This window comes from Diaporthe batatas (genome assembly GCF_019321695.1).
Source record: "Diaporthe batatas strain CRI 302-4 chromosome Unknown Contig00003, whole genome shotgun sequence".
NCBI lineage: Eukaryota > Fungi > Ascomycota > Sordariomycetes > Diaporthales > Diaporthaceae > Diaporthe > Diaporthe batatas.
Window position 1 is genome coordinate 4,897,307 of NW_025408550.1, and position 15,250 is coordinate 4,912,556.

At 54.4% G+C, this 15,250-nt stretch overlaps 4 protein-coding genes across 4 annotated transcripts; 1 reads left to right on the forward strand and 3 right to left on the reverse strand.

Annotated features, from left to right (window-relative positions):
- Positions 1-268: 268 nt before the first annotated feature.
- Positions 269-3,743, reverse strand: KVR01_002057 (uncharacterized protein). The gene is made up of 3 exons (XM_044794349.1): positions 2,043-3,743; positions 1,607-1,990; positions 269-1,549 (listed from the first exon to the last, which is right to left on the reverse strand). The coding sequence occupies exons 1-3, from the start codon at positions 2,820-2,822 to the stop codon at positions 404-406; spliced, it is 2,310 nt and encodes a 769-aa protein (XP_044647072.1). The 5' UTR covers positions 2,823-3,743; the 3' UTR covers positions 269-403.
- A 5,878-nt stretch (positions 3,744-9,621) lies between these two features.
- Positions 9,622-10,976, reverse strand: KVR01_002678 (uncharacterized protein; the record flags this gene model as incomplete). Its single annotated transcript, XM_044787265.1, has 3 exons — positions 9,622-9,761; positions 10,085-10,853; positions 10,920-10,976. The coding sequence occupies 3 exons, from the start codon at positions 10,974-10,976 to the stop codon at positions 9,622-9,624; spliced, it is 966 nt and encodes a 321-aa protein (XP_044647693.1).
- A 478-nt stretch (positions 10,977-11,454) lies between these two features.
- Positions 11,455-11,948, reverse strand: KVR01_002772 (uncharacterized protein; the record flags this gene model as incomplete). Its single annotated transcript, XM_044791886.1, has 1 exon — positions 11,455-11,948. The coding sequence occupies exon 1, from the start codon at positions 11,722-11,724 to the stop codon at positions 11,455-11,457; it is 270 nt and encodes an 89-aa protein (XP_044647787.1). The 5' UTR covers positions 11,725-11,948.
- Positions 11,949-13,796: 1,848 nt separating this feature from the next.
- On the forward strand, positions 13,797-15,108 carry KVR01_002590 (uncharacterized protein; the record flags this gene model as incomplete). Its single annotated transcript, XM_044789454.1, has 3 exons — positions 13,797-14,034; positions 14,198-14,377; positions 14,435-15,108. The coding sequence occupies 3 exons, from the start codon at positions 13,797-13,799 to the stop codon at positions 15,106-15,108; spliced, it is 1,092 nt and encodes a 363-aa protein (XP_044647605.1).
- Between the last annotated feature and the right edge of the window lie 142 nt (positions 15,109-15,250).

Consider the following 15,250-nt stretch of genomic DNA (forward strand, 5'->3'; position numbering starts at 1 on the left):
AACTTGAAATGTTGAGCAGGTATGACAGAAACTTGAACGTCTATCATAACAAAGTCAACAAAGATATGGGGTTTAGTTTGCATTTTGGCCTATGCTCAACGCAACATTTGCTAGAAATGGTCTCTCTTTTCCTTTTTTCTTTCTTTGTTTTTCTTTCCACAGGACACTTCTGCTGGAGCAGGAACATACCTAGGTATGTATCCATCACGTCATAAAATGTCCGATTGTGAATTATAGAATCATAATAGAGTATCCAGTGTTGTGTATTCACAGATTGCTATCCTAGAACCCACATGGTCACAATGTTTATGTATGTGTCTTTGGTATCATGAATTGCCAACATCCCAACCCTTTTTATCACCATCATGAAAGAGCTAGTGAACGAATTAAAATAGAGATGAGCTTAATCATCAGCTTCAAAGAAGCTCCCTTGAAGGCTCGCCCTGTTGTTCAAAAAGGTAAGATCAACCCTGCAGCCCATGGTCCTCCCATCAAGCTTTCGGATGGTCTCTTCAAACATCCACCACACTGCAGCCAGCCCGGCGGCCACCAGCACCTGCACCACGGAGACGCCGATGCCGGTGCTCTTGAGCCCAGCGGCCGAGGAGCGACCTACAATGGCGGAAGGGATAGCCATGGCGAAAATCCCGCCTGACAGAGTCCGCCAGACAGCAAGGCCGACCTCCATATCGGAGACGCTGCGGAGGGAGATGGCCAGGTTGGGCGAAGTGAACTGGGCAGAACGCTTCAGTAGAGGCTTTGCCGGCGCGTCGAGGATGTAGGCCCCGGCGGCAAGGAGGCCGAGGAGGAAGCTGATGGCCGAGAAGCGGAGAGAAGAAGCATTATTATTAGAAATGTAGAGGCCGAAGCCCAGGATGCCGATAAAAGACAGCAAGGAACCAGCACCGAGAACGTAGATGTGAGTTGATCGGGTCTTGAAGGCCACCATTGTCTGGGACCACGACGGCCACAGTGCGAACACGGCCACGGCGGTGGTGGAGAGGACGAGCGGGAATGTGAGGAGGGGCCCGATGGTGGCAGGGAGAAGTGACGCGGGCGCGGGTGCAAACAGGCCCGAAAGAGAAGCGGAGAAGCCCCAGAGCAAGGAGTACGGGAGGAAAGAGGCCAGAAACGCTAGGACGGTCGTGGGGGCGACCATTGCACGAGGCGCCTGGAGGAGCACATCGGCACTGATGATGCCCTCTGACGGCCCGCGGTAGGAGACCGGTTTGGCGACGGTCTTGATGTAACGAAGCACGGTTTCTTTGGTAAATCTTCTCCTTGCCCATGGCGGGAACCTGGTCGTCGCGCCGGTGGACCAACCCGTCGTGGGCGTCTTGATCAAAGAATTTGTGCGGTCGAACATGGTTTCGGGGGCAGCAAGAACGAGCAAGGGGATCGAGACCACTTGAAAGACTGCAAGAATCTCGAACTGCAAGCTGAAGCCTGCCCGGTTCTGTGAGGTCACCCCTCCGATGAGGGGAGGACCCCAGACTGACGCAACAGATACGATACGGTGGGTAGCTAGTTTGGCAGAGCGTTCGTGTTCCTGTGAAGGTCTTGTTAGCAACGGTCAGGGGAAGGACTGAGGCTCAGGAGGTCTTACGAAGTAGGTGTCGATGATGGAGCCGACCACCAACGTGTCGAAAGGGCCCCATCCAAAACCCTGGAGAATCCTAGCTGCCATGAACTGCCCGTAACTTGTTGTCACCCTGGTGTTCCACACCAACCCGATAAAAATCAATACCATGGACGCGAGGAAAACTGGTCTTCTGCCCCAGATCCTGGCTGCAACCGAGCCTGCCAGACCCGTGATTGCTGAGAGCATAAGCGGCACTCCTGTGAGGGCCGCCACAGCCGTGTAGGAGGTTGAGTATTGCTGTGCCAATTGCTCGTTCACGCTGACGAGTGCGGTTTTCATGACATTGCAGATAACCACAGTTGCCAGCAGAGCATACAGATTGAGCTCTTTCTTAAAGTTGGACCAGCTCTATGTGGTGTTAGCGTGAGGCATATGTTGGACAGGAGCGGTTCGACCTTACCAGAGGGTCCTCAGGGTCGTCACTGGGCTGTGGAATCAACTCGGTGGTGGCATACTTGCCGCGTCCGTACTTGATACGATTGCCCTTGCCTGTGGTTGAAGTGCTGTATGTGGTATATGAAGTTTTGAGTTGGGACCGGTTTGACCTCGATGTGGATGGCCTGCTCGAGTCGACGATGACAACCCTGTCTGTGGTGAGCGGCCCATCTCGGGTCAACGACGACAGACGTAGTGAGGATGGCCTTGAGGGTCTTGCCGGCTTGGCCGGGGCTGGGATAGTTATTTGGTCTGGCGGTGACATGCCAAGTGGGTGGGGCGTAGACATGGTCTCTCTCGGCGTCTTCTCTCTGGGTTTGGTCTCATTCAGCCTCGTTGGTGGGAAAATGTTGAGTGTTGAAGCAGTAATCCCAATCGGTATGGCCGCAGAGGTTGCTGAGGTCCACCTCGCCAGATCACTGCTGTCAAGGCTCTCCTGTTGGCTGTCGTCTTCGGTCTCGACGTCGGATTTCCCCTGGCTTGCGCCAGCACTGCCCGCCTGGTCCTCGGCATCCTCGACCTTTCGCTTGATATAAATACTGTCTTTTGCGGGCACTGGCGGTGGAGGTCCATAGGCTGATTCGCGGGGTAATACTGCGGACTCGGCGAAAGATTCTGCTGCTGACTCTCTCGTCGTATCTGGCTTTGGCCTGGGTGCCGTGCTGTCCCTGTTGAACAGGCCCAGCTTCACATCGGCGTTGGCCAGGTACGACAGGTCCCGCAAGTCGTCCCCATCATGAGCCATGTTGAGTGATGGCGAAAGGCACCAAAGAGAGGGCGTATGTGTTTGTGAGGGGGATGTCTCGAAATTACAATATTAAACAAAAAGATGTGCCGCCAGCAGCAATCACGTCGACGGCCCGGCCAACGGATCAAGGAGAAGCAATGGGACTCAGAAGGAGAGGCATATGGGGTGAAGGAAAGTGAAAGGTAGCAGCGAAGCAACGGTATGTTCGGCTGGGTGACACCGGAAGGCAGCAGAGTGAGTACCTAGTCAAGTACGGAGTAGCTACCCAGGTGGGTACTTAGGTAGGTGGGTAAGCAGTGGGTGGAGGAAGACGGCCGACCTCTTCAGGCAGAATGACCCAGAGTGAAACGGGCATTGACGCAGCAGGTGCGGATGGGAGCGCGTGGGTGGTCATGGCGTTGGTGTTATAGAAATATTGCGGGTCGGGCGGAGGAGGAGGCTGCTGGGAGGAGGGAGGGCATGCAGGAATGGCGTCGTCCGGCGCACCCTGGTCGATTGCCTCTCTCCCTCTCCAGTGTGCATTGCATTGGTTTGGTTTGAATAGTTCATGTAGGCTTAAGGCCGTGCCCTCTGGCCAGAAGGCGGCGGGACAGAGATAGGCTGAAGGAGACGGGACGAGATGAGATGAGACCTGGCGCCACAGAGCCGGCTAGCAGGCCAGCTCGAATGTGCCCCGGTGTGGTGGGCCAAGCGAGGCTGGAGCTGGCTTGAGTGCCTGGGTGCGAGGCGACGTGGGCGACGTGTGGATTAGACTCAGGCAAGCAACCTTGTCGCGAACGGAACGGGAACGTGAACGTGGCAGACGAGCTGGTGGAGGCGGTTGTCCAGAGGGCCGGGACAGGGAGAAGGGCCGGAGCCCGGGTAGATGGGCAGGCGGGGTGACGTCTTGAGAAACACGGGTGGAGGAGTCGATCTTGTCGGTCCTGTCAGTCCTGTCACTTTTTTTTCGCTCTTGTCAGGCCCGCCAGCCTGCCAGCCCAGGTCAGACATCAGATCTCAGACATCGGACATCGGACATCAGACAAGGGAGACTAGACCCTGCCGTACCTGCCCGCCTGCCTGCCTGCCTGCCAGCCCTGCCTGCCCATCACTTTGCTGCTGCGTCGGGGAGGGCAGGAGGGGTGGAGGGGTGGGGCGGGGGCTACCACTGTAGTGTATTGACCCCTGCCTCGTGAGCAAGCCCCTTGTTCCCGACTTGCCGACTCATGGGCCACTCAGGCACGCAGGCACGCAGGCACACAGGCACACTGGCACACTGGCACACTGGGTTGCAGGTGACAGAGCTCGGGCCTCACATGCGGCTGAAACAAGCTTGACGTGGGACTAGTCGTCGCGGTGAGGGGTTGATCAACGGCCACCCGTGGCACCTAGTCTACACTACTTACCGTGTGCTGGATACAGTACTCGGTACACAGACAGGCATTGAACTTGGACGGGTGTCGTCCTGGCTGGTCACTGCCGAGTGTCCCATGGCTGTCGCCCATGCTGCCATGGTCGGTTCGTTGACGGAATAGTTGTCTGCTGAGCCCACCAGATCGGCAGAGACCAAAACGAAAGACGGGCAGGGTTTCCTGTGACAGCTCCTGCTGTCTTCTGACACAGGGCCCAGAGCTTCAGTGGTGTGGGGCTGACATGCTCGGTAGGGCGCCCGAGGTGACAGGACATCAAAGCCGGTACCCCGGTACATATGTGCCCCAAGCACGAACCACGAACCACAAACCACGGAGTGGAGTTTCTCTCGTCTTGACCCTGCAGTTCCCGAGTGCCCGCACCCTCCAAAACTCGCACACCACAGCATTCCCATCAGCATTCCCATCAGTATTCCCATCAGATAGATATCACGAGCCACGCCACTTGTTCGCCACTGCCGTCGTCTGTGTGCCGGCTTCTACTCTGCCAGTCTGCCAGTCTGCCAGTCTGCCGGTGTGCGTATGATGCGGTTCCCTGCTCGGTGTCGGGACGATCAACTGCACTGCACCGCTTATTACTGCGTGTTATCGCGATGCACCCTCACCGAGGAACAGAGGCATTGCCTAGCCTTCCTGGGCCCAGCACGGCTTGGCTAAGGCCGAAACTCCCGTGCTCAATGGGGCCAGGGCCACGCCCCTCCATGCTGGCCGCACATCTCCAGGCACGCTTGCTCGGCCCAGTCCTGCCGGTCTCTCTTTTGCTACCCGGTCGGGAATCGCCAGCACCCAGCTGCGTCGTCGTCGTCGTCGCTCTCGCGAGATGAGTGGCTGTGCCCAGGGTTGCGAAATGTCAGCAGGTGCGGGGCCAAGCTCACTGGCCCGTCACCTATTTCTCGTCGTCCGAACACCTCGACCTCAACCTCGACCTCGACCGCCCACGACACCACCCGCACCTGTGACACTCAGACCCTCTAGTCACCGCACCATCCCATCTGTTTGCATACCCTCAGACTCTCCCACGGAACGCCGCTATCATGCAACGCACAACGGCTCCGTCTTGCAATCTCACCCAACGCCACTGCAAACAAGCCCGTTTCCGTCTGGTTGATGTGCTGCCCGCTGCCCGTCGCGATTGGCCCACCAGGCCCCTTGCGTCTGCATCTGCTTCCTCTTCTGCATCTGCTCTGCATCTGCTCTGCACCTATCTGCACCTGCATCTGGATCACATCTGTTCCGGCTCGGGCCCCGACTGACGCTCCAGTCTGGTCCGATCCTCGTCCTTTGCGCAACCTATCCGTCACCTGTAGACCACCTGGGCACGTAGCCGTGAACGGACCTACTTCAGGCCAAGACTAGCACTATATGGGACGGTTTGGTAGCAGTCGGCTAGTAGCACTACTCCTAACCTGGCTGCCTGGCAAGTCCTTAAACCTAGCCAACTAGCCCACTCATCACTAATTAAAGTCATTCATACTGCGTCGCCTTTTCTGGATTCGCTACCACCCCTTAGCTAACTTAGGACGCCTAGTTTGGCTCGTATATCTTTAGCTGCCGCTGGCATAGCGCTACCTGCCTACCTGTCAACCAAAATATCCATTGTGATCGACAAATGTGCGTGTAACCATTGGCGCGGTGTCTACACCTATAGTTGCGCACCATAAGGGCAATGCCAAGTGAGAACGCCCAGAACAAACGAGTTCGACTTGTGTGTTGAAGAAACAGAGTGAACCCCTCACGGCTCCCTCCCTTTTCTCCTTATAAACAAACTCGGTCGAGCGTTTGCGCGGCAGGACCCGTCACAGAGCAAAGAGGCCTTTCGGCATACCCAACCGCGACAGAATGGGCTCTAGCTTGGCCTTTGTAACGGCGATCATACTATCACGCCTCATTATACATAAACCACACTAACAGGATGTGCACAAAACACCTAGATTCCTCGTGACCAATGGGTCTGGTGTGTGAGGTCGCCACTAGCCGAAGAGATCGTCGCCTCTAATGCAGCAAGCAAACGTCAAACCGACCTGACGGCTGGAGGGCTGGAGGGCTGCCCCCTAAACCGACACATATATACCGCCCAAATATGAACCAAACAAGTCCCCCACCCCGGAAGCACACCTCGGTCAGCCAAAGACGGTGGGGCCCTTGTTGCGGGCGGTGTGATGGTGTCCGACTATTTGGAAGACAATGTATAGTTCCCGGGTGATAATGCACATTGTGGCCGAAGACGACCACACTAATGCCGGCCCCATTTCCCCTTCCTGCGCGGACAAGGCTCCTCAAACCACAGAACCAGGCTCGCCAACAGGTGACCGAAGCAGCCAAGCGGGCATGCAGGCGGCCCGGAAGCTCATGCCAGGGGAAAAAGCCAAAAAGGCAGTCTCGCGTGGGTCCAAATGCTGTGCTGCCATCGATCATTCCGGCCCCCTCAAGTGTTCTCGTCCTCTCGTTGCTAGGCATGGCCCGTTATCCCGGGGACGTGCACACACCGAGCCCGACGAACGGGTCGAGCTGTCAGATGCGATTTGGTTTCGGCCCACAGAGAAACATGTGCGCGGCGATCCTCAGTCGCTCGGACGCATCACAGTTCCACTTGACTGCACAATCTCATCTTCAGTGTTCCCAGGGTTTGTATTAGTGCGCGCTAGACTTGATTTAGACCGATCGCTTGCGATCGGTCGGGCAACAAACAGTACATTACGGTTTTGTATGAGTTTGTAAAAATATTTAAAGACATGTGTGCGGAGAAGCGGGTTGTGCGGGAAAGAAAATCTTCGGAATTCCACCCGTGGACTGTTCAAGCTGGTCGCATCCATAGATCCCCACGCGACGATCCAACGGACACACACAAAAGCTTAGCCGCTAGTCCAAGTGAATCTTGATCTTGATCTTGATCACACAACTCAGGTGGTTTCAGTGAGGCGGGGGCATTGGGGATATCGCTGTCGCATCCCAGCAGAATGCGATGCTTTCAAGTAGATTGTAATACGTACAAGCTGGGTCAGACAACTGTTGTGCGGGCTCAGTCTCCCGATCCTCGGCCACCCATTACCAAGACACGATTGAAACCCAGCCCAGGTTGACATGTCGGATCTCAATGGTCAGAAGGACGATTTGTCAAACCTCGGCCAGCTAACCCCCACCTCCCGGGCCTGCATGCTCCTCCAGGGTAACAGAGTCAGAGCTTGGCCCCTGTGTTCTGCCCAGCCCTGAAGTCTCGCTCCCTCTACTGCCAAAAGGGTACCTCTGCACAAGATCCATGTATGATCACATACCTGCTGTGCAAAATTGAGTCCCTGACTCAGGCGGCCACTTTTGTCGGCTATGGACAACATTTTTCTTCCATATGCACAGTCGGCTGTTACTCACACAGATAGTCCTCATCTGAGTTGTCTTGCTTGATAGGTGTGGGGACTGAGGAAACTTGTGATACACACTATGCGATTGTTCCCTGGGCAGTTAAAGCGATATTAGGCCCTACCTCTGTAGCTACCTACTTATCTACTTACATGTGTAGGTACCTAGCTCGTTATGGAGGTAATTAGGACAGTTCTATTAACATTTGAAAGCAATGAAGTCTAAGTGTAGCCTTTTTTTAAGCCTCTCTTATAAATCACAACAAGTATCTCATACTTTAATAAGGATTTATAACTACAAGGCACAATATATCTTTCAAGATAAATATAATACAGACCCAGTTATATACACAATGTATTAGGGAGAAATAGGAAGTAAGAATTAAAAGGGAATTCCACCTAAATTTCAACTTCTTATAAGTCTCACTGCGCTAAATGCTGTAGGATTCTAAAGCCTGTGAAAGGAAAGGATGACCTGGTTGAACACAAAACAGCAAGTGCTCAAGTGCTACTTCATGAGAGCGGTGGGATAAGATAGACCTAGGTACTAAGTAGAACCATCATGAATCCATTGTACATGTCTGCAGTTATCTTTGGCCTTCAGGTGTCCCAAACACTGATCCGCACTTTCAAAGGTCCATTATATGCTTCTCCACAATTAGGAAACATTACTCAAATAAGCTAAACCTATGAGGACACGCATGCTGTCGACTGCTCCATGTGCCCTGTAAGTAAGTACAGGCCAACTAGTCCCAGACTTGACCTCGGGGGCAGCTTTAGGCACCTGGTCAGGATACGCCGACATAAATACCTGCCGTGTGTAGTTGGCAACAACCAAATTCGGTCCTGGGAGCACATCGATGCGAAATTCAACGTTGTAAGCCTTGCCTGTGAGAGCACTGAATGCTTCCCCGTTTTGGACGAGTCGCGCAATTTTGCCAGGCACAGGATATTTCACCCACATACCATCAACTTCAAACTTTGGAATCGGCATACTATGCAACAAAACACACAGACCTAATTGTTGTACTTGGATGGGATGACAAGCAACCCATGACTGGTCCCGTTCACGGGTTGAGCCACAGAAAAGGATGTACCCGCACACGCTGTACTTGTCTGACCCTCGTTTACCTAGCGTCTTGATTCCAGCAGGTCCCAAGCGGCTGGACCTGATTATGGTCTCGAGACCCGCAAAGATTCGTGGGCGTATTTGAATAACACTTTGGAATTTATAATCTTCGCAAGTCTATCGTGCTAAAAGGGTATCTCGCAGCAGCACTCTAAGCTGTATCTAGCACTGCTCCAAGTCTATCTAACATGTTACCTAGGTAGGTACCTAGGTAGCAAGTGCGGTGATGTCTACTGAATTTGCGCCCCTTTCCCCTCCTTTACCCCTCTAAAAAGGCCAAAAGTACCAATGAAAACAAATACGCGAATTCCTGTCTCCGGATCCTGCAGCATTTTCATTTTCATAAATGGGTTGATATGTTTCTGTAGGTACGATTCCGTGCCCCTGAACTCATACGGGTAGACTTAGGGCACGATGCTTGTATGACACCCAGAAGGTCGAAACATGTTGACTTGGGGACGCTCATGAACACTAACCCTATCTCGGCTGGTGTTCGGTTCCGCAGCACAACAGTCTCCCGTGCGAGAAAAGCCGTTGCAGCAGTACCGGCCCCGAAATAGAGTTTGCTCGGTGGTCTGCGAGGGGTCGGGAATGCGCCCATAGATCCTGCGAGGAACCCCGGTCAACTCAATCTAATCTTGGCCCTGCCGCATGGTGTCAAGTTCTCGGCTTTCGCCTGAGAATTGTGGCCTGTCTTCGTTTCGGCTTTTCGGACGAGAATGAGGATGTCCGCTTCTCGTCTCTTGGCGCGATGAAGCCTCGGATGGCCGTGAGAATTCCGTAGTGGTGTCGGATGCCGTCCTAAAACGAGGACTCTGCTCTGACGGGGGAGCAAAGGCTCGGGACCTCGTTATGACTCGCTCATGGGATAATGATTTTGTCTCGATAGCGGTTGGATATGGCGATCAGACACCACCAACCCAGACTGACGGGGCGGACCCGCCCCAAAGTTGGCGGTCGTATGTGTTTGCGGGTGGCATCCAGAAGAACATCTGTTCACCCTTGCAGGGAACTTTGCTGCCGGTTTCGCGGACAAACCCGAGATCTGGAAAAGAATGTGAGCAATCTTCATCATACAAATGCAAATGTTGTTGTCCACTTTGTTGTCGTGGCTTAAAGTCGGGTCTGTAGGCGCGAAGGCGGCATCATCCTTGTGGTGTCGTCGACGTCGTTCCCCTCAAGCTGGACTGCAGCACAGGTCTGTGCGTATTTGACGGAGGTGAGGTGCCCCGAACATCACGCGAGGAGACTTGCCCCGAACTCCACGCATGTCTGTTCTTGGTCCCGACCGTCCTGCCAAAACCGCACAGCCATGGACCTCTCCCGGGATTTGATTGTCCTAGATGGATGCAATGACGATTGCTTTACCTGTATTGTGGATTTCCTGATCCTCTGCCTTCTCGACCTTGAGAAGCAGCTGGCCCGTGCGGACCAAAATCTCCTGGTATTCCAGTTCGTATGACACGGGGAGATCCTCATCTTCCTCTTCCTGGGTCCATATCGCCGGCCCGGCTCTCGCTCCAAGGTTCTCGCGAATCTTGAAACGCAGCCCGACGTTCTTTTGGCGGTCGGTCCACAGGATCTGGTCTTGCTCCTTCAACTCGCCCTTGTGGCACTGCCGCAACCACCGCCTGAAGACGCGCACCACACCGTCATTGATGTTGACGTGGGAGAGGTACAAGCCTCTCCTGGACGATGTCTTGACCATGCTTGTGACTGTGCACAGCTGGCTAAACATCTCGCCATCGTCCAGGTCAACCGTCACCGTTGCAGTGTCGTCACCCTCGACGGCACCGCCACCTACGCTCGGATACCTCGACCTTGACCTGCTGTTTCCCCCCTGCAAGACGGGCCTGAAGCGCGAGTACAGTCGACCAAACTGGCCGAAGCTCATCTGGTTTTCCTCCTCGTAGCCGCTGAGGCCGTCTGTGCCGAGGTAATTACATTGCAGGGTGGGTGTTGAGATCTTTGCGGAGGGGTGGTAGCACTCGAGGATGAGTTCATGCTCGGGCAGGAAGGCTGCGTTGGTCAGGCGGGTGTGGATCAGGCGGATTGCAAGGTCGTGGAAACGGCGGTTCACACGGGCGAGCGGAAGGAGCTCGATGGTAGTCAAGGGACTGAGGATTTGCATGAGGATCTCGGGTTGGGTTGTTAGCTGTGCTTGCTGTAGAAGGGGCAGGGGTCAGCGCATGGGCAGGCTCACCTCGCTGGGGAGGTCATCGATGTTCATGGGGATGCAAGCCATATTGGGCAACTCCATTGTGATGGTGGTTCTTGTGTGGTGACGAGGCGGTAAGGCCGGCTTGGCGGACAGAGCTTGGTAGTATTGTTGACGAAGAGTCTGAGTATGGTATAGCAGGCTCTCCGGGGGCAAGATTTGAGGCTGGGGGCTCTGTTGATATTTGAATAGACAGGACAGGTGAGGCGCGAGTCCGCAAGGCGGGACGGCTCGCCTGGTCGATGGCTCGATGGCTTGACGGGGCTCTTCCGAGTCCAAGGTGGCCCTGGGCGGGCCCGATCAGGCTGGGAAACGGCAGGGTGGCCCGAGCTCGGGCTTCGGTGCGCTGGGCGCTGAAGAGTACTGGATGAAGGTATCGAGAGGGCTGGCTAGGGGGTGGTTGTACGAAAATGGATACGGGTGTGGTGGTGCGATTAGAGTGGTGGGCAGACAATGTCGTATGGTATGGGACGGTCAGGCTGTGCTGATAACCGTCGGATGTACCCAGGCAGGTAGCCTGTTAACATGAGTGGGTGTCGAAGGGGCGGAGTGGTGATAGGCTGAGACCAGGCGAGCAGGTCCGCCACGGGAAACGTGCATGACAATCATGGTCGAGACTCGACAAACGGACGAGGTAAAGTGGATCTCGCGGCGCGAGGTCGCGCGTCCAGGCCCGCGGGAGGGGCTCCCCTGGCAGCTTGGGGTTGAAACGGGTCGCCTTCAGCCCTACAGGTGGGCCTCGCTCGGGTATTCTCGACAAAGAGCTTCGGGCAGAAGGCTGGATGGACATGCTGGCACGGGCTGGATGGCACCATCGAATCTGCTTTTCCTCCTGCGCCTGCCTGTGTCCTACTCACAGCGACTCTCCTCTGCAGAACTGGCCCGGACAACGGCGTTCTGCTCCGAGCCTCCGACTCGACTCAGCTCTGTCACCGCGCTCCACTGCGGCCCGCCAACCAAGCTTGGCTGCCAGGCTAGTGGGGTGAATGGACTGCTGCACGTCGAGTAGTGTAGAGGGGGTTTCACACATGCTTTGATCGTCGCAGCGCAGACAACTTTTTCTTTTCTTTTCTCTTTTCTTTCACATGTGGGAAGGCAACGCGAGGTGCCACGACTCGCACCGTATCGCGTTTCGTCGTCTCGCTGTTTTCCCTGAGGTCGACAGATGCCGAGTCAGCCCACAATTCGGGTAAGACCGGGCCTCAGACCAAGGGGCGTAGTGCCCGGATTGCATGCAGCCTGTACTATGTAGTAGATGACGACGTCAAGTCATGACGATCAAGATTCAGTCAGATTGCCTGCCACTGTGATCTCCAGCCAAACAAATACACATGGACTGGACCTTTGGCGGTCACTGGCGGCATCCTTCCTGGCAGCCTGGTTTACGCAACGCACATCCCGTGCACGGTTATCTCCGACTACCTGGCAGTGGTGATTTGGTCCAACATGGGACCAACAGCAACGTACCTAGGCACCACACACATACATGCACACGCACACTGTATCTTGCATTGTAACTGCCGCAGGGCACCTGCATCAACCAACGGCCGTGCAACTAGGACCGCCCTCGTCACCACGGTCATGGCAACAATACACGCACACCTTGTACCTGAGTCAGCACTGCTCTGTCGCCATCCCAAGTCAATCATGGTCGAGGCACTCCTCAATGGCCCCACTCATGCAACATCTTCTGTATGGACCCTACTCATCACAAACTGGATACATGTGCCAGCTGCAGCCGTGTTTTCGACATTGTACGGGCTGGTATCAAGGCACTCCAGCACAAGTGTCCTGCTTTCCACCCTGCCCGAGTCCTATCTTTTGCTTGCACAATATTGCGAATGCGTGCCATCGCCGGTGATTGAATCACAGGTCTGCCGTCTTCCCATCACTGGGTAAATGAAGTACTCTCGCCGCTCATTTCTAGCTCTTAGGGACTCGGAGTCTTTCGGTTCTCGTCCTTCTCTTCCGGGCCGCTGAAGCAGGCTCGCACAAGGTTACTATTCTGTGAGAGGACCTGGCCGACCTTTCAGAGGTAACGCACTGAACACTAAGGCCCGTCTTGTGATGTGATCTTGCAACCTCGGTACTTTCCTGAAGTCTGGTGCTGGGGCATTCGTTCCAAGTCAGGAGGCAATCAAGGAGCAGATGCCCAGGTGCTGTATCTTGCTCTTCAGTTGTAAGTTAAGCTCGAACTAGTAATATATCTACTTGTCATAGCCCTTCTTTTGGTGCTCTGCTCTCAATTTGCGTGGTAATTAGTGTGGAATTCGGCCACTGATACGACGACCCGTCACCTCGAGATCATACAATGAATACCTTGATGGCACCGTAGAATTAGTTCAGGGCTCTCATGAACACCTTTGATGATTTGACTGCCAGTCCCTTCGTTGGTCAGGGTCAAAAGGACTGTCACGCATTCACAACGATTCAAATCTGATACTGTTTCTGAAAAAGTGAAGCATCCCCCACCAATTCTCCAGTGACTTGGATTTCCCCTTCATAGCCACAAAGTCGGCCTCTCCAAACGGGACCTCAAACGAGTTGAACCATCTTTCTGGACCAAACAGAGCATAGCTGCAAGCACATTCAATGTTTATCTGTTTGGAAGGGAGCTCTGCAGCTACCTGGTAGGGTATGGCATACGCTTGTCAGCCCCGAGCCTGTCCAGACCAACATTGGACTCGTGCCCCCACACCCTGGACCCAAAGGACCTTTCTGTTGCCTTAGCTGCTTCCTTCATTCCTAGGTATCCAGAGTCCAATTTCGCCCAGCGCCACAAATATTGCACCTCCTGCCCACTGTCAATATTGTTCGCCACATTGACAACGAAAGTCCGAAGGGGCAGTCCTTCAGAACAACATGTCTGGCCTTCACCTTTTCTTAGGCATCTTGGCCTACTTGATGCTCACGTGCGCCTCACCCCTTGGCGACTCCTCTCACTTCTTTGCCGACTCTTTTGGCCCAAAAAACATCTCAAATTCCCGCACCGTGGTCACCGACAACACGGCAGCTGACTTTCTGACCCTGCTATCTGCGCAATTTGACGTCAAGAACCCCAATCCTGCTGACAAGGGCTACGTTCGGGATGATTCTGACGGTAAGTACCTAAGAGAACATTTGATCTTATGTTCATTTCGTGGTGGAGAAGTGTCCACCAAGCCTCTTTTGTAGCTAGGTTACCCAATAACTACAGCTGCTGCACACCTGCCATACGCTTCACTGGCATTGGCGAGAGAAATAGGCTTCTAACATTGCACTAGGCCAGGGAACAACGATCTTTGTGCTCGACAGCGGCTTCAATCTCGAGAGGTATCCTGATGAGCAGTGCTTAGATCAGCGGAGAATCGACACGTTTGTGCTTGACCAAAACATTCGTACCGGCGGACCACTCACCCAAGAGGAAATAAACAATGGCGACTACTTTCCACCATCGGACAGCAGTGAGTAACCCCTCACCTACAACTTCTCAGACCCTGACACCTGGGGATCGCCTATAGTGGACGACATTGCCGATTTGTACGGGGATAGACTGTTCCACGGCCACGGAACCCCAATTGCCATTGTGGCTGCCGGCTGTAAGACTGGCGTTGCGCGCAAGGCCAACCTATATCTTGTTAAGATGAGCGAATTGATTATGAACGCGGGAGTTCCAAGAACGGGATTGAATAACCCCGAGAACATGCTGTACGCCTTTCACCACGTCCTCGCGGTGCTCAGTGGCCACCGGGGCCTTTCTATCCCCAAGGGCAAAGCTGTGGTTCTAGTATCCCTCTCCGTTGAGCTCAGAGATTTCTTGATGCAGAGGTACACGGCACAGGAGTACAGGACGATAGAGACCTCCTACAAGATGGTCCTGGATGCTCTGGACCGTCAGGGTGCCACTATCATCATGGCAGCAGGTAATGGCGGCAACGAACCCGTACCTTCATTCGTCGACGACTCTTTCCCTCAGCACCTGGCAACGCAGGACAGCCCATACATCATTGTCGGGTCCACAAACAACAAGGGCCAGCTCTCGAGTTTTACCTCACCTGGCCGAGGAAACGTAAGCAGCTTCCGCATATCACTTTTACCGCTTTCAAGGACAAGCATGCCCCATTTCTATCTTATAGTTACTACCTACCTAAGTACAAAGACAACGCGGATGGCAGGGTTTAGAGAGAAACTATAGCCAACTCAGGGCCCGCTCCTCGCTATTTTCACATGAAGCTACTCTCTGGTTCTTTGATGGCTAAACAGTGGTTCTGCAGACGCCTGTTACGGTCTACGCCCAAGGTGAGGACGTCACTAGCTACGACCTCGTTCATGGAACC